This window comes from Poeciliopsis prolifica, unplaced genomic scaffold (genome assembly GCF_027474105.1).
Source record: "Poeciliopsis prolifica strain line A6 unplaced genomic scaffold, Auburn_PproV2 SCAFFOLD033, whole genome shotgun sequence".
NCBI classification, from domain to species: Eukaryota; Metazoa; Chordata; class Actinopteri; order Cyprinodontiformes; family Poeciliidae; genus Poeciliopsis; species Poeciliopsis prolifica.
Window position 1 is genome coordinate 4,914,592 of NW_026562408.1, and position 26,796 is coordinate 4,941,387.

The 26,796-nt window shown below is 38.7% G+C and overlaps 1 protein-coding gene across 2 annotated transcripts; it reads right to left on the reverse strand.

Moving 5' to 3' along the window:
• Window positions 1-18,666: 18,666 nt before the first annotated feature.
• ovca2 (OVCA2 serine hydrolase domain containing) lies at window positions 18,667-21,544 on the reverse strand. Of its 2 annotated transcripts, XM_055051655.1 has the most exons (3): window positions 21,521-21,544; window positions 21,191-21,367; window positions 18,668-19,666 (listed from the first exon to the last, which is right to left on the reverse strand). In XM_055051655.1, exons 2-3 carry the CDS (start codon window positions 21,342-21,344, stop codon window positions 19,143-19,145), a joined length of 678 nt encoding a protein of 225 aa, XP_054907630.1. In that variant the 5' UTR covers window positions 21,345-21,367; window positions 21,521-21,544; the 3' UTR covers window positions 18,668-19,142. The 2 variants fall into 2 exon arrangements, with proteins under 2 accessions (XP_054907629.1, XP_054907630.1); XM_055051654.1 differs by lacking the exon at window positions 21,521-21,544 and having other exon boundaries at window positions 18,667-19,666; window positions 21,191-21,506.
• Between the last annotated feature and the right edge of the window lie 5,252 nt (window positions 21,545-26,796).

Sequence of the window (26,796 nt, forward strand, 5' to 3'; positions counted from 1 at the left end):
CACTTATTTTGTGTGGTAATCAAATGCTTCTGATGCTATAATAGTCCCTTAGTTAAAAAGATAATTGCCCTATACAACAACTGATTCAGTTATCACATGTAAACTTTTATTCAAGGGATATTTCAAGATTTTGTGGTTCCTTGAAAACCTGCAGAATATACAACTCTGTTGTTCTGTTAATTTATTATAAATCCAAATGAGATGACCAATCCAAGAAAGAAATCAGGACCAGAAAATATTTGTAAAAAACTTTTATTTTCAAAAATAATATACTAGTTTATAAAAAAGCAATGTCATAAACATTCAGACTGCTTCCACCTATTAATTTATGTCCAAAAAAGCCAATGAACACTTCAAGTGTCATCTGTAATCACAATATTGAAGGGTTCTTCAATGTTTTTGAGATGGAGTTAATGAAGAATGGCAGAGGCACATTTCAGTTTCAACCTCTTCTCAGACCGGCCTATAGTTTCATCATAAATCCAGAAGCTAATCTGAATTCATGGTAAATGAAGATACCAAGGCAGTTAGCCACTGCAGGTGAAATAGTAACTGCTTATACTCTCACTTCAAAACCTCAGAGCTATTTCTTTAAAAGGTTTATTTTAAGTGCACAGGATGTACTTTGGCTCAGTGTTAATATTCAGGTACTGTAAGTCACTCTGATTTAAGCCACACAAAGGATAACTAACAGAAATTATGATTAAAATAATATGCTCAGGATTCTTACAATGTTTAATCACTGATATTATTCCCACTCTTCCTTACCATTTTTGGTTTTACTGCTCACTATAAATGAATTATTTCTGCATAGAACAAGAAGTCACATTGTGTGTGAATACATAACTGTTCCGATACTGCAAGCAGAGGGTCCTGATGAAGCGCTGGCACGCCAGGGGTTGTAGAATGTTTCGTGTCTGCAGTGGAGAGATTTGAAAAGGAGGGGGATAAAAGAGGGGGGTGCCGGAAGTGGTGGGCGTGTGTCTCCCTCTGTGCGTGTGTGTGTATGAGAGAGAGTGTGTGTGTGGAGGGTAGGAATTGTCAGCGCTGCAACACAGTGCAGGTGGAGCAATGCAGGATGACAAGAGCCACGGAAGGACAGAGAAGAGGAGGCAGGGAGCTGGTGGGGGAGAGAGGTGAGAAGACATGATGCGGGAGGAGAAGGATGAGGAGGAGTAGGAGGAGGGGAGACCATGAATACAGATGAGAAAAGCGGGGGAAGAAGAAGAAGGAGTTTGTGCAGGTGAATCTCAGACATTTTGGAGGGTGGGGGGATCTCCAGTCCAATCATGTCTGCATTTCTCCTGCCCCCATCTTCACTCTTTTCTGTCCCTGTCTCCTTGTCTCCCCCATGTGGGACACCAGTAGGTGGGAGGAGATGACTTTTCAGAGATGATTGGAGCAGAGAAGGAAGGAGAAGGACAGATGGGGGGAATACAGCCAGTGGAAGTAGAGGCTGGAGCTGAATGAAAATGCTGTGCCCAAGTTACAATTAAAAGTGTAAAAAAAATGGCAGAAAGGTGAGAGGACTGCTATTGATTCAGTATCTCATGTTTTGTGAAAGACAGAACAGGAAGAAAAAACAAAGAGAAAGAGAGGCAGAGGCCAGAGGCTGGTGTGACGCATAAACTCTGGCACAAGACGGTTGGAGTATATCCATGTCAAGTGGGTTTTAATGTATAATTCACAGAAAAAGATGGAGAGGGAGCAACAGTGGAGGAATGAATCCAGAGACAATATGACATGGACCACATGGAGTGATGAGTCAATAGTGCGGCGGAACAGAAAACAGAGAATTTTAAACAAAGATCCCAGGCAGAATGCAACAGAGTTTGGGGAAGTTTCAGTTTCAGAGGCTGAATCAAATGATTTATTTTAACCAAAGTTTCAATAAAGGGATCAGTCTAATCGCACCACACATTTCCTTATTCTCTCTACTCCTAAACTTCACACTGTATTTAATAAATGATGTGCATTAACAAACTGTGGGTCAGGTTTTTTTGCTGTAAATTTATGCTAGTTATTCAGAACAGGTTTTTTTTTTTGCAGCGCATCATCCTGTGTTATGGTGCTGCTATTGGAAAACAGTAACTTAGAAGCACAAAAACATAGAGCAGCATATAAAAAAGTACTACCAAAAACCTTACAGTATTTTATTGTTATTCTGTGAGATGAAAAAAATGTGGTGTATACTCTTTTGCTGTTCTTAGAGCTGAAACTTCTTGATTGAATGAAAATAATTTTACAGTTAAATCTGCCAAGGGATTGAATAGTATAAGTTTGAATAGTCTTGGGCTTTTCTGAACAGCACCCATTGCTCTCCGTCCAGTTTGAAACAAGTTTTCTGCTGTTGCTCACCTCAGCTCAAGACAGGATTTCCCAAACCACTATGCTGCCACCACCATGTTTTAGAGTAGGAACATTAGAAATTTGGTTTCATTTCCTCAGAGCACCATCTGCCAAATGATTTTTGAAAAACTGAACAGGAAACATCTTTTAGTTTTTCCTTCAACAATGGCTTCCTGAAGAGTATGAATGATTCTGCAGGACCAAATATTACAGTTTTGGTCCTGGAATATTTAAATACAGGACCAAAACTATTTATATCATATCCTTCAGCGCAATGTACAAATAGAATAACATTTAAACAAAAATAAATAAAAAGCAAATCACAGAACATTCCTGTTTATGCGGTTCTATAAATTGGTCTATGCCTCATAGAAATCGACACAAAACAATCTAATGAACGTCCTGCTGAAAACAAGCAAGCAGCCACGCTCAATCTGAGTGACAACCCCAAACACACATGTACATTCACAAACCGTCTCCCACGCTTTTACACAGAACTGGCATCGCATGTTAATTACATTCACCATATGTCTTGGCATAATGTTGTGAAGTTTTGACTGAGTCACTGTTGCAATTACAACAGATACAAATACAGATATAACAGAAATGTTGGGACAGGATTTTATAAACTGATCACTTCAAGTCTCTCTATTTGTTATCAGATCATGAGATTAATCCTGATATGTGTCTCCAAACAGGAAAATATGGTTTTAATTATCCCATCTTTACCAAATTAGAATGAAGAAAATAAAGTACTAATTCTTTGTAGTACTTGAAGAAAGACATTGTGTGTGTGTGTGTGTGTGTGTGTGTGTGTGTGTGTGTGTGTTTTTTAAGAAGAAACCATTAAAAAATTTGTTTCAAACACTAATAATCCATTCTAGAAAGGCCAGATGATGCAGGACTTCAATATATTTATGTGTGTGTGAAGTAAATTAAAAAAGATACATCATTTAAAAAATTTTATAATGAAGTGGCGACTTGTTCAGAGTGTACCCGCCTCTTGCCAAATGACTCCTGGAAACAGACACTGAGAAGTGTGGATCCGGATGTATTCAGCTCCCTTTACACCATGAAACTTCTATTTTTACTTCCGATTATTTTAATTTTACGACTTTGCATCCCAATTAAAATGTGTCTTCACACAGCTCTTAATCTGTTTTCGTCACACTAAAGCTCTGAAAGTTTGTAAGTCTGGTTTTGTAATAAGTATGCGTGCTCAGGTGAATGTGTGCAAGTAGGTGGAAGTGCAGATGCCACTGTGTGTGAAAATGTAGGCAAGAAGAGCACGGATGAAGTAGAGTAAAGGATGTGAGGACGAGAGGGGTTTCACTAAGAAACACCCACTCCTTCTAAACCTGCTTTTCTTTCTCTCTTTCTCTCTCTCTGTCTCACACACGCACACGCACACAGATGTAGTCTTTCTATGTTCTCAAGGACTTTGCATTGACTTCTATTCTTTTTTCATTAATTTCTAAACCCTAACCCTGGTCGTTTCTCTAAATCTAACTAGTACAAGTACATGTCTCAAACCGAGCCTGAATTGAAGTCACACCTTCGTCCTAAAACTAACCCCAAAAACAGAACTTCTTCTCACGGCGCTCTAGCTTTCTGCCCCACTTGGAGCAAATGGTCCTCACAGTGTAGTATCTGTTGGAAAAATGGGTCTAACAAATGCTAAACACACACACACACACGCACACACCCACACACACACACACACACACACACACACACACACACACACACACACACACACACACACACACACACACACACACACACACACACACACACACACACACACACACACACACACACTCTTTCTGCTCTTCTCCAGCTCTCCTTTGACACATTCCTCATTACGGGCATGTTTGGCAGCACAAACTCTTCCTTCTCCTCTCCTCCTTTCCTCTCCTCTCCCCATCCCTTCACCCGTTTCTCAGTCTTTTTCATTTGCTCATTCTCTCCTGGCTTGCTCATTGCGTTCAAGCCAGCTCGGCAATCAAAGGGAGAGAAAACACGAATGAGAACGGAGAAGGAGGGGAGGGGTGGGGGGTTACAGAGAAGATGCTCGCTGGGATTTCAGTATGAGTCAGAATGGGAGAAGGGGAGGTGGGAAGGTAAGGTAGGCGGCTGTGAGGAGAGAGAAGAGCGTATGGGAGGGATTTTTTTTCTCCTCACTTATTTGACTGCATTTTCTGTTTGGAATACAGATGAGGACACAGAGACAGAGCCAACGGCTGGGCATGACAAACACTTAGGAGTTCTGAACAGAAAATCATATGCATCCCAGTTTATGAATCAGGCCTCACGACAGAACGAAAGTTAAAAGCTGCACCGCCTGTGGACTGATTGCTTGGTCTCAGAAAATGGACTGATGGTTCAACAATGAGAAACTTGAGATATCATTCATAACAAGATTCTGAATAATCAAGCTGAAATAAAAACTAGGATAAGATGGCGCTGTGGGTCAGAAATAGGAAAGATGTTCCAACCATTCACCTACTGACTACCATCTATGGTCTGCATATGAATAACCCAAGAGATGCCTTTTCAGGCATCATCAAATTCATAATGTAAATTCAGCTTCGACAATTTGGATGCAAGATTTTGATCACTTCTGCAATTAATGGTGAAGCAAGTTAAAATTAACAAAAGAAATAATAGCAGACTGATGCAGACGGACAAAACATTTGTATGATATTTTTCAAACGAGTAAAAAAATCAAGTACCAATTACTTTTCTTATGACAGTTAGTGTTTATTTTGTGTTGTGGTGGAGTTGGATCCAAGTAGTGAGGAGAGATGGAGTGTCATGTTAAAGGGGAAAATTTAATTGAAGAAACTTGAAAAAAACGAGGCGCAACTTCAAGAGGCAGCAGAAAGCATTTGATAAGAACAACAAACAGCAAAACAGCCTGGCAAAAAGGTAAAGCACAGGACAACAGGTAAACAAGCAGTGGTGGTCAATGGACAAATCTGACAAGGAGACAATAAAACTGAGAGGCTCATAGATGCTTGACAGGTGGTTATGAAGACAAGGACCAGGTGAGGCCAGTCAGCAGAAATGCATGCAGCCGTGACAGGACATAAATTGACGACTGAACACAAAAAATGAAGAAACTGGGATCTGAACAAGACACACAAAGCCATGGAGCCTCGGAGGTTCATTAGAATGAGTCCAGCATGAAAACCACAGTAAGTGAACTAGTTTGACCTGAACTGACATGTATTACACTTATTACATCTTCTTTCAAATCTTATTTTTGTGATTGTTATCACTCTTCCTATATTTGTGAAACTAATAAAGGGGAGATGGATGGTTCTCATACTGAATATGACAGAAGTGACTCGGAAAAGAAACATCTGTCAGGTAACCTGATCTTCATCTTGTAGCTCATGAGGAGGATAACTTCTTCATGCAGGAAACTCAACATTCATTTCAAAGCATTGGACAACTCGGAAAATTAAATATTAATCACTGACATAGAAAGCTGTGAATGATTTGTCTTTAGAAACATAAATGTATCCAACTGGATGAAGGTTTGGGCTCAAATAAATAGTTTTTGAATCTTTGGTGATTTTCATATAGAGGTCTCTTGTAAAAGATACAAAACTAACTATGTGGACAAAAGACTGAATATTCATCAATTTCACAGTGCTGGTATTTCACATTCATGTTTTTCAACTAACAGTTAAGTAATGAACCAAAGATTACCCAAATTGAATGTGATGGTCTCCTTCTCAATTGAATCATTAAAATTATGTTCTATAGACAGCACTTCTCCGGTCTCATGAATATATATTTTTCCTGCCAGCTGACACATTTCTGTGCTACAGTAAGGAGGAATTAAAAATGATCAACATCTGATATCCACATTAAACTGTCAGGGATGTGTGAGACTTAATTAGCAACAAGTAATGTAATTGGTTGATATTACATAAAAGTGTAATATTAAAGTCATTTCTTTGCGATTTATAAATACAAAGTCAGAGTTTATTTTTGGAATTGATGTGATACAGCAACAGAAGATAGGTGAGAATTGGAAAGCAAAATATGAGTTTTAAAACTCTTTTTAAGAAAAAAATCTGAAAAGTATCCATTTAGCCTCTCTGAGTCGATGCTTTGTTGAACCATCGTTTGCTATAATTACACCTTCAAGGTTTAATACTGTCTACTGACTTTGCACAACATGAAGAAAAATTGGACAAATATCATAATTTTTCTAATCTTGCCACAAATTCTCAGTAGGATTCAGTTTTAGACTTTAGCTGTGACTTTCTTAAATCCCTCGGCATGATCCTGACACCATCATGTGTCACTGTGACGATGGTGTATTCAGGGTGAAATGCTGTAATAATTTTTTTTTTCTTGAGTAGAGTTTTTATTTTGCTTCAAAGCATAAATTAGATTACATTGAGTCACAACACCTTCTTTGGGATGTGCTTATCTCCTACAATGTTTGTTGTAAACTTTTAATGAATATTGTAGTAGAAACAATGGGTTTCATATTGACCTTCAATCGTAAACACATAATTGTGCAGAACTGTACTGCCAACACCTGAGCTGTGGCTTTCTGCAGCTCCTCCAGCGTCATGAGCCTGTCGGATGCTTTCTGAGTGAAGCTCTGGATGACAAACCTGTCCATATAGGTTCCACTTATAAAGGATACATTATATGGGCTATAACATAAAATCCCAATAAAAATACATTGACATAATTGGCTGCAATGCAACAAAATGTGTTTAAGTTCAAGCAGCATGACTATTTTTATATAATTTTAAAGTTCTGAAAGGTTTTCTTAGTGTCTGAACAACTTGCAATTTTCCAGGCCTGTCCTTGGTTGCGCCTGATAACCAATTAAAAATTTACCAAAACTTCATTAGGCAGCGCTTAGTGAATACAATGTGTGCTGTAGACAATTGATTATTTTAAAATTGCATAATTTTGTCCTGAATTAAAACTTACAACTAAAAGATCACTTCAGATCCTCTTAATTTAAAAGTCCTAACCAATTTAAGCTGATGAATCTTTTATTTTAAAGGAGGCGTGCAGTGGGGGAGGTGGAGGTGGAGGTGAGTGGTGCCGGACGGGGACAGGTTATCACCTACACCTGCTCCAGGTTGGAGGCGTGTGTGGCTCTTAACTTTTCTCTCAACTACTTGCGTGACGTGATTCCTTTTTTCTCTTTCTTTCTCTCAACTCCACGAAACATTTCTTTTATGTCCTCCTGAGAAATGTGTCCAAAGTGCGTGTAAATTATAGGAGCCTCTAGATCCGCCCGCCTACGTAAGTCTGACACACTTCTTTTACGCACGAGGATCTCCCCAAAAATCTCCCCCAAAGATGTGACTTGAATACAACCTTGTTCTGGGGCGCAGTTACGCACGACTCTCTTTAAACCTCTTTTTTATTGGTTCCGTAGTAAAATGCGATCAGTCTTTGATCTATTTTGTAACGTTTTAGCTTTAAAATCGCAATACGGTGCAAAAAAAGAGGGGAAAACGTGCGCTGCATTCAATATTTCTGCCGTTTTAATGCAGGCAGCTGCAGTGATGCATCACCTCGTCTGAACATCACGATCCACTAATCGCTCAAACTGCTGGCCACGTTTTAATCCGACTACAGGTGTCAGCTGCCATCTTTTACACTCATCATCTCACAAATGATAATTGAGAAGAGGAATGATCGTTTTTCCCCAAATCTGATGTTTTTATCCCGAAACGCAAGATAGCAAATGTATATTTTACAAGCTTTTGCAAAACCTAACCAAGCTGCAGGTGCGTCTGAGAGCTTATTCTGATCAGGTTTGATGTAACATCTGTCTTCAGACGGGGATGGATTTCAAACTCCTTCCTTAAAATACAACAACAAAACTTAATGTGTAAAATGTCACCCTCCAGAACGCAACAAGACATACTATTTTAAATATCCTTTTTTAAGTCCTGCACAGTGATTCGAGCTATACTTTTCCTCCGCTTTATAAATAGCTGCACTCCGTTTCAGTGACGTGGGATACGCACGTACATGTGTAGGTGAATCTTTGAATGAGCCTCCCCCCTCCTCTTCCACCGCCCTCCGCCACTCCTCCCTCCTACGCCCCCACCCCCCTCCTCCACGAGATACTACGGGATCTCTATAAAAAGCCTACGGTTTGATGGGAGAGCCCGGTCTGTATTGGGAGAGCGACTTTGGAGAAGACGGGCGGCAGTTTCGCGGGGATGAAGAGACCAGAGATGGAGAGATGTTTCTGTGCAAAGCGCGGCCAGTCAGGAAACTTTAACTGAGGTAAGTTCAAGTCCTATTTACTCGGGAGGAAAATGTACGTTAAACTTTGTCCAATTAATACATCTAGAAATGATGTATTCTAGATGGATTTTCTTTTTAAAAGTGAAAGATGCTTTAAACTAGTTTTCTCGTGGAGATCCGCTGGCTGGAAGTTGCTGCAGTGTGAGTCATTTTCTCTCCCACACCTGAAATAGATTATGTTTGATGGAAACTAGGGGCAAAATCGCGATGAAGTGTTTATGCTCTCTCTGTTATTTCTTTAAACCACCTATATGCAAACATATATATATATATATATATATATATATATATATATATATATATATATATATATATATATATATGGTTAATTAAAGAGTGGGGATCCTACTTTAGCTTTATCGGGATGGGGAAAGATGTGGAAATGTCACAGTGTAGTGTACAGGGATGTGCTCAGAAAGTGAGTGGGGTGGGTTGGTGGGTTGGTGGGCGGATGAGCGACTCCTTTAAAATCTCTCGAGGCACCGGGAGGTTTCCGGTGATAGTGATGACATTATTGCCATCCCTTTCTTCCGGTGGCGCGCTAAACTGCTCACCTCTCTCTCTCTCTCCCTTCCTCTCTCTCTCTCATCCCCCTTTCTCCTCAACTCTCTCCCCCAACCCCCCCTTGTGCACTTCCGGTCGGCGTTTCCTTCATCTTTTTTTCTTTCAGATCTAATTTTGTGACGTCGTCAACTGGTGAAGTCATTCCTGCGTCATTCTTGCGCACTTTGCAGATGATACGCAGTCACCTACTATAACCCTTTTAAAGGCATTGTGCTCGCTCGCCGGCTCGCTCGCGCACGCGCACACCGCAGTGTGATCTTCTGGGAGATGTGCGCGCGGCTGTCAGTGCGAGAGGAGAGTGCATTTACAGCGCGAGGGTGGGAGTGGGTGGTACCAGTCAATGAAACCCCCCTGTTCATTCACAAGTCTTTGTTAATGCATACAGTAGCTCTGACTTTGGTCGTGGCGGAAGTTGAGTGTTAAAAAAAAAGAAGAAAAGTCATAAAACTGTTTCGTAACACTTTTAAACGATAACGAAATAAGTAGGGCACGTGCTGTTCAATAGTGAGAAATAAAAGCGTTTTTTAACATTTATCATGCCATTTCTAGAGCGAACCGAACCGAACCGGTGACGTGTAGATTTACGACCGGTGATGCCTAACGACGCCCTCGGAGTCCAGCATTCGCGCCCTTCTTCATGTAAGCACGCGCACCTCCTCGCGGTTTCTCCCCAGCGCCATGGAAACCGAGCTGGACCTAGTCACTGCCCACGCGCTCTGATAAGACGCGGCAGAATGAAGCGAGAGCCGATTGGTGCGCTCGTGAGGTGTCGTCACACGCGACGCGCGAACCCCTCGGGGGCTTTCGACCACGTGACGCCAGTCGTCACCTCAGCACCGTCTATTAGGGAATTAGACGTGGTTGTGACAGATGTCAGGTTACATATGGGATGAGATGAAAGTGCCTTCAGACTAATTGTAATTTCAGGTTAAAGGTCACAGCATAGCTGTAGCAGTGGGGGCAAACAGGATTGAAATTTGCCCCCTCTCAGTAGCTGGGGCAAGAGGTTCAGCACCATGGACAGCGCCGACGTGACGCACGGCTGTGTCGCTGTCCAGGCTTTGGTGCTGAAACGAAAACAACTGTGAACCTTTGAAGAGTCTGTTGATAATTTGCAGGAAATGGATAAAACATTGAGCCTCATGAGTGATTTTTAGCTTAACTTAACCATGTGACTGGTCGTGGTTGTCAAAATGATCTTTGAAGCAGAATGGATGGGGAGAAAAATGATACTTTTCTAAAATTTAATGTGGTTTTCAATGTAGTTATGGAGAGTATTCAAGTTAAGTTCAATATGAAAATGCAGTCTGCAAAAACTTCAGGAAGAAAGCAATGATGGAAGTCTGGAAGAAAAAAAGAAAGTGGATAAAAAGGTGAAAAAGAAAAATGGATAAATATTATAAAGGACAGAATGAAAGGATGATACATAAAAGGAAGGGAGGAAATAAACATAAAAAGGAATGATGTGAAAAAGGGAGGAAGCAAACTGGGAAGGATGGATAAAAAAGAGAAAATAGTCTAGAAAAAATAAATTTTTCTCACTTTGTTTCCATTATTTCCACATTTAATAAGATGTGAGCAAAACTTAAACAAAATAGTTTTCATTCTTTTCTGGCCTTTTCAATATGTTGTAAAAGGCCTCAAATTATAATTTTAGTTGAAAGGTTTTCTAACTCACTAGCTAAAAACTGTAAGCAGGTTTGGCAGGAGCTGCTCCTATGCTTCATGAGACAAGGATGGTCCAACCCAGTTCAGTCGTTGTTGAATGCTTCTCTCCTGTTTCTCAGAATATCTCCATCACATGGACACATTTAAGCACTAAGTGGGTCAGGGACAGGAAAACTGGGGGTGGGTGATGCCTCAGGGCAGCCTTGCCAAAAGTTAGTCTGAAAAAAGGAAACTTAAACATTTTTAAAAGTTTTTCCAGAAAAGCAGGAAGACAGACAGACATTTATTACAAACAGAAATTGCAATTTGGTTTCTTTACTTATACAATTAAATACATTCTTAGCATCTAAAGCTGTGAGAGAAAAACATTTAGGAATATCAAAATGTAATTGAACTGAATTCAATACTAGTTAAGTACTACCAATTCACAACAAATGTCAACTCAAGGAATTTTACAACACAGTTTTAAATTGAAATGTAGTTTTTAAGATTAATATTTCTATATAAAATCCTATGAGTCATATAGACAGATTTATTTACAGGAAACCTGCCCTGTTGCAATAAATAAAAAACTTTGTAGCAATCTCTGAAAACTATTTCATAACTTGAAAATGAACTTGCTAAATTCTAAATTAACTTACTGCATTTAAATAAAGATGTTTCAACTTATGCTGAAACAAAAAACGTATTTATATTTTTTAATTTGCTACTTCCCTCCCTGTCTGTTTAGATTTCAACTTTCTCCTTTCTTGTGAAGCAGATTTATTTCACCGATAGTGAATCTCTCTTTTTCTCTCTCTCTGCTTGTTGCTGCAGATTTTCATGTGGAAGAGGACTTTGCCTCCTTCTTTTCGTCATCCTGCCAGCGCATCAGCACCTTGGCTTTAGACTGCTTACTGCTTATACAGTGTCACAGTACAGTAACAGTCTACAGTCATGGCTACTGAAGCCTGGCGATTCATCAGACACCTCTGTGAGGAGAGCGTAGATGTGGAAAACAGCCCGATGACAATGCGCAGTGCTTTTAAAATGGCCGACCCGATAGCAGAGTGTCAACGTGTGAGTCAGTGATCTCGCTCTGTGTCTGTTTTTCTCTCCCTCTCTCCTGCTGTGTCTGTTTTTTCCCTCCTGCTCAGAGAGGAAACCTGTGTGGGCTTGCATTGGGGGAGTCCTACACCCTGCAAGTGCGTAATGTTCACACCAAAACCAATGAGACGTTGCAGTTTCCAGTTACCATGCCAACTCCAGCTCCACCTCAACCTTGCTGTCTCCATGGCGACCGTGGCTTTAGATTGTTACTCTAGCAACAGCACCATGGTAACAGTCTACAGCCATGGTCGTTAGGGGCAGATGTCATCAGGAACAGAAAATTTGAGGTCAATAAGTTTTATGTGTTTGTTAAAGAAAAACAGTGAAAATTATTTTTAAATAGCAAATCGATCGATTGATATCTATCTATCATTATTTTTATTACCACAATTAAATAAACATGATACAATTCAAATAAATAAAGTATTAATATAATTCTTTAAAATACATACATAATCAGGAATTATTAATAAAAAATAATTTGAATTTCTATTACATCCTCCAACACATTGAATCAATTATTTGCTTAAGAGGAGGAAACAATTGGAAAGGGTTAAAGTTTATTTTATCAGTTTAGTGATAGTTTTAATTTGTGGAACATTATACTAATCCTACGTACTTGTGCAGCCAAGTATGAATTAATTTCCTCATGTCAAGTTTCATTAATAGGAATTTGACTTTAGATGGTCCAGCTTTGATGAGGTGAGCCTTTGAATATTCTACTTATTGATTATTGAAATTAAGATAAAATCCAAAGTCAGGCCTACATTTAAACCAGCAGGGAGAATAACAACATTTTTATGTTCACTTAATTCAACCTACAAAATGAATCTTTACTTTTTCATTACTGTTCAAAATCCAAAGCATTTCTTTGTACCTTCAGTCATTTAGGACACATGTTCATTGCTCCTTTTGTACGTTTTCTTTATTATGTATAGCGTGTTGTTTATTCATTACAGTACAGTGATGAATGCAACCAGTACGTGCTGCACAGATGAGTCAGCTGGCTCCAGCACCTGTTCTGCTCTCTGTTCACCAGACCAGAGCAGCTCTACTTGAGAGCAGCAAAGCAACAAACCCCCATTGGGCATCAGCTCTGATATCTGCAGGCAGATTCAAGCCCATTCTGGATGCTACACCGGTGGAATAACACATACATATAGAAATGCACACACAGACACGTATATACTTTGTATCAGCATGCAACAAACATATTTACTCAGAAATAAAATAGACCCAAGCACTCAAACGCTGCAATAACCAGAGTTAGCCTGCCCTCTAGCGGGCAGATTATGTCAGTGTTCTGAGATGTAATTTATTCTATTAAACATCTTAAAGAAATTTATAAAGGTCTTTTGAATTCATTTTGAGTCTGATTTATGACATGACTACTGTGACAGATAAGACAAGATATGATCTCTCTTTGGGATGTAGAAAGAGATGTTTATGCACCTTCATACAAAATATATATCTGTCTACAAAATGCCATTACATTATTAATGTTTTTGTTTTTCAAAAAATGTTTTTCTAAACAATTTCTGTTTAACAGAAGTTAAAATGTCAATGTATGGTCTTCACAGTTATCTAATTAATAATATAAAAAAAGCTAAATCATTAAAATGACCAAAGGATATTTTAAATAATGAGTGATTTAGATTAAAATCTGTCAGTTACCAAAAAGTTGTCTTTTTATATCAAACCAGTTGATTTTATTTTTACTGACCACTTCTACAGTAAATATATAACTTATAAGTATGAATTCATCCAAATAATTTTTAAAAAGTAATGCACTTACTTTTTTAAAAGATTAATGAATACCAAATATTTAACAATCTCAGCAAAAATGCACCATTTTACCAATAACCATCCTTCTCACACAAATGTAGAGAATAATCTGAATTACGAGATGGATTATTGAATCATTCAAACAATCAATCCTCTGGGGATGGTGGGTTATAATAATATAGTCTTTCACATATGTCTTTTAATTTGACCATAATCACTGTCTTTTTACTTAAACAGCATATTTAATGTGCATTGATTTTCTGAGGTGATGTAAAGCAAATAAAAACTCATGATCAGAAGTTTGGATTTGTCGTTTGTCCTCCACCCCCTGCACTGTAAAAGCTCATGTGCTGATCAGTGAACAACAGCACATAAACTCTTACTGTTCAGGGCAAAGAAGTATTTAGTTCCAGGACAATCCTTCTAAAAATCAACAAAACAAATTACTTACTTGCTGGTCCTCACTCTGACATAAACCCAGCCCTGCCCTTCACCGTTGAACAAACATTCAAGTTGAAATGTTTCAGATTTTAAACTTGATCTGATTGTGCTTACAAACAAATCTTTCAGCTCAAATCTCATTTTTAGGGAGTTGAGATATCTTCATTGGTATTACGTACTGGCATTAACAATCTGAAATCTATAAAGTCAAACAGTGACTACATTTTACAAAACACAGAGGAGAAATCACTCCTTAAATGGCAAAGTGAACAATCAATAAAAAAATATGTTCACTTTATTTTTCTTTTAGCATTTGCTATATAATCCCATTCTCATTTACAAGACATCAAAACAAGGAACTGAAAACTGTTTCACTGTCACATAGCACCCCACACTGTACCACCATGGGCAGACAGCCATATTGCTCAGGTCAAAAATCCAACATTGATTTATCTACAAATATCACCGAGCCATGAAAGTGCAAGGAACGTTTCTCACCTCTCTTCTCTCCTTACGACTGTCTGAAACCAACCAAAATTGCACTCAAATTTTTGTGTTTAGCATGAGCCAAGATATGCCTTTCTTGTTTCCACCACAGCCTGCAGTCACGATGACTAATATTTACCCTAGTCTTGTCAGTCACGCAACAGCAGGACAGCCAAACCACAGCTGTTCATGCCAAAGACCCTGACCATGTTCAAAAACAAGTCTAACTGAGGATTCAAGCACAAACTGACTGCAAAGGATTTTCTTCACCAGACATGGGGACGATCTAATCCATGTCCTGAATTCACCTCATCTCCCCTTTTTGGCGCCAAATCAACACAAACCCAAACCTCCGGAAACGACTGGATGTGGTGAAATTACAGAAACACTCACACTGAGTGACAAACAACATTAAGAGATCAGATCCACTTTTAACTGTTTTAGGCAGTTTTTCCAGGGTATTGTCTCTGTCAATGTTACTTTATTTAAAAAAAGCAGATAAAAGTTAAAAATAGGAACAGAAGCAATCACAGAATATACTTTAAGTGAAGTGTGGTCTCCTCTTTTTTAATCCAGGGGAATTTGGTTGTGAGACCTAAATGCTCTTGCTTGAGATTTGGGGAATCAGAGCTCCTTTAAATAAACAAGGCCAAGCCTGCAGGAATTTATAGGTAATCAATATATGCAGAAAACATGCAAAAATCCAAACGTCTATCATTTATGCGGCTGTGGGTATCTAACATAAGCCTCTGAAACTGTCAACATGTGAGGTAAAGAGAATGAACAAAAGTAAAGGAAAGTTCAGTGTCCATAAAAACAAGAAAACCACAGAGGAAAACCAAAACTATGTGAGAACTATAAGAAGACCAAAGTTCACCAGTACACAAAAACACAAGCAGTCACCCACCCACATCCACACACATGCACAAATACTCTGTATGTATTGTACAATGTTGATTTCTAAACCAATGTAATGCCAATAATTGATATCAGTTGACTTATGCTGCTGTTTCTTTTCTTTAAATAGAAATTCAACGGACATCTTTAAATAGGCTCCCATCTGTTCCTGCTTTTTATTTGTCAGCGCGTACCACATGTGCCAGACACACGGCAGATCCTTCCAGCACGACCTCACAGCATGAGGCATCTTTTCCTCTTCTGTGACAGCGAAGCCCAGTCACCCACAGAAACAGACAGAAAATAAAGAGGCATGGTTTTAATCCCATGTTAAGACTGGACACAGGCCCTGGCTCTGCAATGTCCCATCCTCTGCAGCAGCGCACCAATTCAAGCGGGCAAATAGTCACTTAAACTAAAAGCTTTATGATGATCAGCATCCTCTTGCTGATTGTTGTAATGGTAAAGGACAATAATACAGATGAGCAGATTAAAAAATGAATTTAAATCCAAAAGTTGTTTGGCTAGTAGATTAAAAAATAAAGTCCTCAGCTGAATGGATCAAAGGTTTTGTCCCAGGTAAAATGGTCAGCTTTGGTCTCATCTCCGTGTCCTGGCCCGTGGGATGACCAGGCTCTTTGGAGTTTAAGTTCAACTCTTTTATAGACACGCACGCCTCCAAATCGCCCCTCCCCTCTCTTCCATCTCCCATAACAACAAACGCTCCAAAATCAAAATAGAGCCCATCTGTGCCCTGACACACCCCTCTGGCTCCCTGCTTCAACTCCCCCAAAAAATCCGCCGAGCCTGAAGAATGGGGGAAAAAGTGATAGCTTGGTGGTGGAGAAAACTTAAAGCGTGTCCTCGCTCTCCCCTGTTTCAGCTGCAGAAAGTGGAAGAGAGAGGCTGGGTAACTCCACCCTCATCCGTCTCTGTCTCATTCCATTATTTCCCGTCTGTTGTGCAACAGGAGGAACGGATTCCTGAGAAGAGAGTCACGGCTCTGTTGTAAAACTTACTGGCAATGGTGACCCTCAGTGTTTTTCTTTTACTGTTTCCCCTTCCCTCACTCACTCTCTCCATTGCACTCCACTTGTTATCAGAACCATGTGTACGCGTGTGTGTGCATGTGTCTTATAAGGTCTTGGAGGGACACCAGGGCCACAAGGGAACTCTGGAGAGAGTGAATACGAGTGGCTGAAAAGCTGAAAAAAAAGAAAAAAGATGTGCATAACAAATTAAAAGCCCCCCCCAAAAAATAAAACCCTAAAAAGTTGAGTGAGGGTCACTGCAGGTTTATAAATGATGAGTATTTACAGTGGAATGTTAACAGAGCAATTTAGGTTTATAACTATGTGTCATAAACACAGTTTATAACAAATCAGTCTCACAAGCTATTTAAAAAAAGTTTTAGATTATAGTTTGTTAATCCATCTGTATGATGAATTCTTAAGATAGAATCAAGGATTAATTGCTGAATCTTCAATAATCACTGACTGAATAATTAAACTAATTATTCGTTAAGTAAAGAGAAGCAAAACAACCCCAAACTATTTCTCAAATTCTATTGGATGACTACAGATTAAAGGTAAGTTTTGTGATGAATTAAATAGATCTGCACTGCACTTATAGATATTGTGATCTCCTCATAGGTTATAGCATCTGTGAGGAGTTTATTAGTGTTTGAGGAGTTTAATCAAACAGCTTTTGTGGTTTTTATTTAACATCCTTTACAATCTGAGATGGAACAGGAGGCAAAAAAGAGGCATTCCTAATCACCTCTCAACACCAGATCTCCCACTAAAGAAACAATTCAACACCTTAGGAAGATCTAGATTAAGTTGTCACAACTGTCAATTTCCTGGCTGGATAAGGTGTTTAAAACAACCAGAATTATCACTAAGAAGCACACAGGATTTCAGTTCTGGTGCATAATGAGTTTTTAACCATCATAGTTGTAAATCCTTCAAAAGCAATAAGCCAAATAACATCACTAATCTAAACACAAAACTTTTGTCTCGTCTTACACAGAATCTTTCACATTTGTTGACAACTTTAAACAGAGTGTGCCATACAACAAGCAAGCTTGTGGCTTCCTCGTTTTATGGAGATTTTTGAGAATGCCACCTGCTTTGAATAAGAACTCATTCTGAGAAGACATCTGGTGGGACATAATGAAGAACCCTGACGACAAACTGGAGCTCGTGTTAGAAATGTAGGAAACGTATGCTTCAGTCAAATGTGTACGGCACAAGACAGAGAACGATGCTGAGGAAGAATCTGAGATGAAAGTAAAGGAGAGCGAGGTAGAGAGGAGGGAGAGACAGAGAGCACACATCTGGAAACAATTGAGAGGAGCCTGACGTGCACATGCTTCAGCTACAAAAGAACAACACGTACTTGAACCCTGTGTAGTTTCTGCCTCTGCACAAACCTGTCTGTTTGTTCATTCATCAACTAAAGTCATAGCATCATCCCTGTAATTCTCCGGATGTGTGCCAAGTCAGGCTGTGTAGAATCAAACTTAATAAACCAGGATTTCGACTTTGGTTGTGATAAAGATCCGTCAGCATTTTTCAACAATTTGGCTGCAACTGTTAGCAAAAAGAAAAACAAAGAAAATTTTCAGGGGGTGTCATGTGGTTTTTATAAACAAGAGAAGACGTGACTAAAAGCTTAAAAAGAAGAAAAAAAAATCACTTATGATTCCAGAGTAACTGCTGCTGAAATGGCTGAGTGGATGTTTGAAATGAATCATTTTGGGGATTATTGTTTTCTAGTCAAGTGCACAACAATCCCTAAAATAATCCTTAAAATGTAAAAATAGATTTTAAAAAATAACAGATTTTCCCTGCTTTAAATTATGTTTTGTCGGATGGTGAGTCTCTGACCCAGTCAAATCTTCAACATCTTGCAATAACTAGACTCATCTCCATCCAGCTTCTCACCAACTTTGACCAGCTTCCTGCTGAAGAAATGCATCCCCACAGCATGACACTACCTCCACTATGTTCATCCTTTATTAGAGTTCAGATTAACTACAGAAGCATACTTTTTTTGTTTAATTTTTGATAAGTATTTTTTGTAGTAATGTCATTATATTAATCTTTTTACCACAAACTATACAAATACAGTTGAATACCTTCAAGTTCCCATTTATTTAAACACCATTTCAATTTAATTTCTCTGATTTAACACATTTTTCACATCTACTTTATTAGAAAATAAAACCCATTACTCTGTTATGTCCATTTAAAATTATTGTAAGTCATGTCCTTTAGGTATGTATTTATATTAATATAAACGACTGAACATCCTTAATAATCTTAAATAATCGTTTTTATTGCTCTTTACATTAGATTTTCCCTGAGCAAGTTTACATTGACGTTACACCTCTCAGTCTAACAGTTGATCTTATTCTTTTAGATATATCAGACAAAAGAATGTAAAAAGGTCCAGATCCAGATTCAATCTGAGTCTGGACCGAGTTACCAGTGATTCAGTTTTTATTCTGTTGCAGCTTCTGACTGAGAATCAGTGATTTTGTTGTCTTACTGGAACCTCTTCAGAAAGTCCTGATACGTTTGCCTGTGAGCAGCTGCAGCTGGAACAAAATGGCCTCCAGGATGTATGAGGACCTGGGGGTCCTGGAAGCAGGGGAGGAGATCCCTGCTCATGCTGTCAGGGATGACCCTGTCCTCCAGTCCGAACACGTGCAGAGACGGGATTTGGAGCGGCACGTCGTAGAACTTCTGATGCTCCTCACAAGCGCTGCGGAAACCGGCAACAAGGATGGCAAATCGGAAGTTGAATTCCAGCTCCAGTTTTTGCTCCTGGAGTGAACACAGCATGGCAACAAAAGCTGCTCCCTGACTGAATCCCAGGATGCCATCAAACGGGCCCTGGGTCTTCACGGCTTCTCTCACCGCCGATATGCTGTCGTCGAGGCCCAAGCTTTTCTCACACTGCTGCTGAGCGCTGAAGCTCCGAGCCTGAATGTCAGAAAACCACCAGCCCCGGGGCTCTTCGTCGCCCCCGGCTGCTGGAACTGAATTATTCTCCTGGTTAGAAACCCCTTAAAAAACAGAAACGAAAAAGAAGAAATTCACCGTCCTGTAGCAGTCCAGAGAAAAAGTAAAACATAACAAGATAGTTTTCTTTGATTTATAGTAAAGAAGCAAAAAAACATCTTTGAAAATGTATTAATTTTAAAGGTTTGACGTCTGTACAAATACAAACATGTTTAACAGTAGTGCTACTACTACTTCATTGGCAACTTAATCTTTTTATGTATTAAACTGATATGCTTTGCTGCATTTAAGAAAAAAAAACATTATTTAAATTTATTTCACATTTTTACTTAATTTCCAAACTATTTGACAATTTACATATTTTTGCCTTACACTGATTTGTAGAAAACCACATTATAGTGTTGAGTGGAAACAACATTTTACAAATGCAGATGCCACTTGGACAACTTTACGTGATAGATCAACACAAAATAATGCGTTACATACTGAAAATGTTATGTGACATGGTTTTTTATTCAGCCCAATTCAAACTTTCTCTGCAGCAGCTACAAATCTTTTGGGGTATATCTATCAATTTTCCTTCTCTGGAGAAGCAAATCTTTGCCCCTTCTTTTTGCAAAATAACTCAAGCTCAGTTGAAGTGCATGGAAATCTTCTGTGAGCAGATTCTCAATTGGATTTGACTGACCATTTTTACACATGGAAAAGTTGTTTGGCTCCTATCTGACGTGGGAGAGAGGGTTACATTAACCTCGATAAAAGAAGCGAAGGGACTGTTTGTTATTCTTTAGGATGAATTATCAATGAAAAAGTTTGATATTTCTAATTGGAAAATGTTAGGTACAAGACAAAGTATTATTTTTCCTTTCACTTCCAGTTTAACGTCATAGTTTGTAGGTCACAAATGTCGAGGGATAAATTAAACTTGGATAAATACAAGCCAAATTTTTGAAAAACGCTCTTGTTTATATTGCTGTAAATAAAGTCAAAATACTTTGTACATCAATAACGTGAAAATATTTGACTCAATGTTAGAAAACCATACACTTTTCTTTCATTAAGCCAAGTGTCTGAGTAGTTTTTTATTAAAATATTGAATATTTAAGCAGTTTTGATCTGAGGTGAGAAAAGTTTGGACTCAATCATTCTATTGCAGCTTTGGCTGCATGTTTAGTGTTTCTTTTCTACTGCAAGGTGAACCTCTGTCATCCATATTTTAACAACTTTCACCAGCTTCCTTTTCCCTGATGATAAAAACAGATGCTGCCTCCATCATGGCTGGCAGCATGATGGTGAGTTCACGGTAATGCTGCAGCGTCAGTTTTCTGCAGTGCGCAGGACTCCTTTCTACCACGAGAGCCAAAAAGTTCTGTTTTGACTTTATTTACTGAGACCACCTTCTTATACAAGATTATTTTCATTCAGCTTCCACATATCACATTCTCTGTCACATAAAATCGCAAGATACAGAGTGAAGTTCGCGGATGTGACGTAACAAAACGAGGAGTATTTGGGCTCCAGCGGCTCAGTCGGCGTGTTGAGTTTGTTGCTGTGAAATGTTGACCCACCTTCTGCAGCAGCTGTCTGCACGGTGAGCGGTGCGGTGATGTAAACAAGCTCCAGCTGCTTCTTCAGCAGCTTCCGCAGAGCTCCGGTTTTCTCCCGGAACGAGCTCCCGGTCTGCCGGTAACCGTGGACGCACAGGACCCGGAGAGGAGCCATGGAGAGCCGCTTCCGCGCCGATCCTGTCCGCGGAGGAATATTAACCCAACACTTAACGATCACAGATTACAGGCGCAACCGTAACTCATCGATTTAATGCGCAGAGTAATAAACAGCAGCAACTAAACAGTTCTTAAATTCCCGAATTCAATAAAACTTATGAACTACAAACTTACAGGACATCCACCGGAAGCTTTCACTGCTTCCGGTTGGAATTTTCAGAGTAAAATGTCTTATTTTTTTCAAAACACACAGTGACAAAATTTTTTTGACCGAATAATTTGGTAATAATTTGCATCTTATTTAAAAGTTGTCTTAAACTCAACTGGCTCCGCGCACATGCGGAAGTGGAGCAAATCAAACAGTGTTGGTGGGACTCAGGTGTTACCACAGACATTTTTCCTCTCAGAAATCAACACTGAGGCAGAGGACAGACAAGAAACTTCTCCAATGAGTCTGTAAGGTCATTTGCAGAGAAATCAAAGGTAAAGCCCAAGTCTTTTGCAGCCAGAGGAAAAACGAGAGGCACAAAGTCTCATTGGATGCGAGTGTGAAAGCTGTGTCAGATGCATTTTGCACTTACAGAGCTGGTGAGCAATGACTTAAATTATACCAGTTTGTAAAAATCTGCCTTAAGGAAAATCCTTAAAAATAAACAGTAGCATAAAAGGTGCTTAAATGTAACTGTTTCTCTGCTGCCATACATCTAAAATTGGAATTTACACACACAAAATCAAGCATCTTCCTTCACCTATTGAATGTGTTCCACATAAGGACTATTGATTCCTGTGTCAAATAGCTCCTGTAATAAAAGAGGAATCTATTTTTAAAGGTGCCAGTTATTGTGAAGGGTGCTATAGGTGCAAATCTAGATTTAAATAACGGAAAACATATTGTGTGTTATGTATGATTGTCATTGTTAAATTAGTTGTGACCCTGAGTCTCCATTTCCTAATAAAAAATATGTTTTTCAACTACCATTGATTCTCATGATCCTCGATGAGAGATTGTCCTATTTGATGTTGATGGTATTTCCGTATTTGGATTGGCCCTTTAAACCTCCTCCGACAATTAGATTTGTTAAATGTGCTTTGTTGCAGGGGAAGCACAGGTGTTGCGTTGCTGTGACGAACATGATAATTAGGAAGAATGAAAAACACCCTCACAGTCTCACACACACACGCACACACTCAAACCCAGAGGGATAAGGCTGCTGTTGTTCTCCTGCAGTGCTAGTGCAGAAGAGCCAAGTGCCTGTACCACAGGAGGAAAACCGGTGAAGGGGAGAGGAATCATTCCTGACTAAACAAACAGATTCTCGATTTCAGTATACTTTCATTCCTTTATGTAACAACTGCAGTTCCAACCTCAAATTTAAAATGTGGTGGAGACCTAAGTATACTGTGTTTTGAATTACAGTATTGTATCTGAAATTGCCTAGACTAGATATTTAATAGATATGTAGGTAGGACAAGAGAAATGTTTAATGCAAGTAAAAGTAAACTATAACCTTTGTAGGAGGCATAAATTTTAAAATTGGCATAGACGTGACTCGGCTACGGAGAAGCACAGCTCAGATGGAGGAATGTGTTGGCAGGACTGCAAGTAGTTGTGCACTCTTCAAATCTGGCCTTCATTCTAGAGAAGCAAGAAGAAAGCTATTGTTGAGTGAAAGCCACAGGAAGTCAGATTCCACAAATCATGCAGGAGACACAGGAAACCAAACCAAAAAACCAAACTAATGCTTCTAAGCACTGGTATAAATGCCATAAAGTCATTATCCATCTGAGTTTGAAAATAACTCAACATGCCAATATACCCCTAAACAAAGAAACAATGCATGATAAAAACTGATCATCAGTAATATTATGGCTGTTGAGAGATCAAATCAATGGCCTTGTTCATCTAGTTGCAATATAGTTAACTGCAGAAAAATAGCTGTCTGGGATCCACAGTCATTTGATTATAGTCTCCAAGTCAAACAATTTTGTTTGACCAATGACCCATGTTAATCAGACACAGAACCTCTGGATAAAATATTTTTCACCTAGATCAAACTTTTAAGGTTATAAAAAAAATGACAAATAAAAATCAACTTCAATAATTCTCCTTAACTATCCACAAGGGGGCAGTGTTGTATCTTTGATAAAATATTATTCTAAGCCAGAAAGCTGAGTGTCATGCTGAAACACAAATCCTTAGCAAGTGTATTTGCAGAGAAATTATCCAAAATTGAGTCAAATAAATTATAAAAGAAATTCACTTCAAAGTAAATAAAATTAGTGAATATTAGAGCCAGTCCAAGCTACACATTCAGGAAAATAGCGCTGCTGGAACAAAAATAACAGAGCAAATCATGTTCAGGGAGGTCAAATTAACTTCCAGGTTAAGTCCTCCAGCTGATGAACTGTCCCAGAGTCATCTGCAGCAAGATTATTAGAGACACTGCCATCCTGCAGTGTGATTCCTCAAGTCTGAGGGCACTTGAAGGAGGACAAGGAAAGTATGACGAATCTCCTGTCACTCACTGGGACTGGCAATGTAGGGCATGGAAAAATAAAGATGGATAATGGAATAGCGGAATGGGGTGATCTCTGCGTCTATTCATTGTGTGTATAGTCAATTGTAACCTTTCATTCAGGGAGACACCACTGTTCTTATCCAGACAGGTGTATAGGGCAAAAACACAGTGATAAGACTGTTTTGTTGCTTGTAATGTTGACAGCTGACAGATGCTATCATGGGGTTGGACACAGGTGACAGATGAGGCTGCAGAAGTTGCAGACCTGTCAATTCTCATAGCTGGAAATGTCAGCTCCTCCATTTTGACACTATTATCATTCTTCAGCTGAGTATGGTCTCAGGCACCTTCTTGATTCTGCAGTCACTCGTTCACTCGTTCCTCCATCATTTGGAATATTCAGTAGCTGTTATCTGTGAGGAAATCCTGGCTCCAGAAATTGTATTGTCTCTACTTTTTATTAAAATAACAAGAATACCCTGTTTGGATTATTACTAAAATGTACTAAATAAAAGCACAGATTGTGGTGTTTCTACTTTAGGCTAATTAGAATATTTCAGTAAAACCTGTCAGCTGCACACTAATCTGCACAAACATGCAATAAAATGTCTTGAGTGAGTTTCAGCTCAGATAATGTTTCTGCCACGCAGTGTTTGAATCTACCTACCCTCTCACCTTTTCCTTATACCTGCCTGGAAATCTGAGCGCTAGTTTAAGCAGACAATGACTCTTTGTGAACCCAGCTGTTGTTGTTGGTCAACACTTCACAAACAAGATATACAGGTATGAAAACCTTCCCCTCAGTCATGTGCATGTAAAAAAAACAAAACAAAACAAAAAACTTACAATTTTATCTTTGCTTTCTTGGTTCATAGAAATACTCTGCCGGGATGATTGATCCCAAAAAACAAAAACAGCACAAATCTGTTCATTTCTTTGTGACTGGATGAATCATTCAGTATTTTTGAAGTGCCTTTTAAGAGACAACATGACAGCATGTCTACATGAAAATATCTTTTCTTTGCTATTCTAAAATACATGGATTTAAAACAAAAACTAAAATGTACAGCTTCATTAAATTGCTTTTCTTTAAACCATGAGTGCAATTGCTTTCAGAGAGAATGTTTAAAATCCTATTTCTAAAATATTAAAACATCTTAATCCTTGTTTGTTACTATTGTACTGTGTGAACCATCCAGTTGGAGAAAAACAGTCACTCTAAAAACACTTCATAAAAATACTTTAAACCTTTGGAAAAGCAAAATCATGGTTTTATTTAATAATTGGCCTTTTGTAATATTTTGTTTTGGAATTGTGGTGCAGTTTGTAGCACTGCTGCCCTACAGCAAGAAGATTAACAATGGATGAATGGATGAAACTTTTCTGTACCTCGATATTAGCAACCAGCCAAAGACTAATAATTTGAATAACTTCTCAGATGGTTACCTGTTAATATTCCCAAACATTTTTAAACAGGTTTCTCACCACAGTAGTTTTATTCCTGTTCTTACCTTTAACATAAGCTTTATGTTTCACTCTTCAAAATGTGGAAGAGGAAAATCTCTTCTAGCTAGGGAAATAATTTTCTTTTAAGAATACCCCCCTCTGCTTTCGGTTGGGTTTTAAAAAACGTACTTATGCGTCATGATTCAGCTGTGTAATCCATTCACTGCAGCTGCTGAGCTGGAAGATCTTATGTAAGTAACAGGCAGTCTCTTTGTGCTTTTGGTCATGTGTTTCTTGAAAATATCAATCAAAAAAGCCACATTGGCAGAATAAATTTAGCGGTAATAATAAGAAAGATGAAAGTGTCTTCTTCACCTCATCATCCTTGTCATATGCTTCACAGATGTTTATTGTGACAGATGCCTTTATGTTATTCCAGCACTTTTAACAGCGCTAACACCACCAGCCCCAAATCCTTTTTAATTGTAGAGAGAATCTCAGTTTGAGCTAAAAAGTTTGCAGCAGCATTGTGAAGTGTGCAAAGTGTCCATAAAGTCAGAATAGTAGAAGTGGTGCACTGACGTATAATCAGTACAATTTCTGCAAAGCTTGCTGGTGTACTGACCCCTAAATTTCTCCTCCTTACCATGCTGACTGGTCGAGAAGCACAGAAACAAGAAAATGCTTCTGTGGACTTGAAAATGTTCTGGTATCACAGTTTTCTCAAAGTCAAATAGCTTATGATAGGACACCTCAGAATAAACACCAAACAGTTTCAACGCTTTTTTCTGCAAAGCTGAGATATTTAAACCATGTAGGAACAAAATACATTGTTCCTACAAGCCATGTAAGAACAAAATAAACATTTAGCAAGTTGAAACTAAATCAAAAACATCTCCAAAATAAAAAATAAACTGTTTACATTTAGAAATGCTGAAATGACAGCATGGTTTGTTTGTGTTTTACCTGCTGACACTGACCATTTGTGAGTGAAAATAGGTGGAAAACATGAAGAAACACAACGGAAAACAAACTAGAGAAGCAAAAAGATAAAATGAGATGCAACAAGTCTGGGTCTACTCAGTGTCTCCCATGCAGCAGTGTGAGGTGGTTATATGAAGAGAGGCCAACCTTCTGCACTGGATTGAATAGAGTGAGGCATTAGTAACCTATATGTTCAGTAAAGAAGTAAAAAATAATTTTGAAATTGTTCACTGTCCCGATCTCTGCTGAAGAAATTTACTTGCCTGATTGTTATTCTTAAAAATGTTCATAACCACGTAGCATTTCCTTTCACTTCAGACTGATGTGTTCCTTTGTGTGGTTTTTGCCTAAACATTCAATGTCATGCAATGAATGTGGTGGACAAAATATGGCAGAGTTCAATGGGTCTGAATACTAAAACATGTGTTAAAAAAGAGAGAATAAATGAAGAATGAAAATTAAAATATTTCAAACAAGAAGAAGTTAAAAAGAACACAGGTA

Coding starts and splice junctions, on each gene's coding strand:
- ovca2 (XM_055051654.1), bottom strand. CDS start 21,344: ATGGCTCCTCTCCGGGTCCTGTGCGTCCACGGTTACCGGCAGACCGGG. Junction 19,667..21,190: donor GCAGACAGCTGCTGCAGAAG/GTGGGTCAACAT, acceptor CTGTTTTTTAAG/GGGTTTCTAACCAGGAGAAT.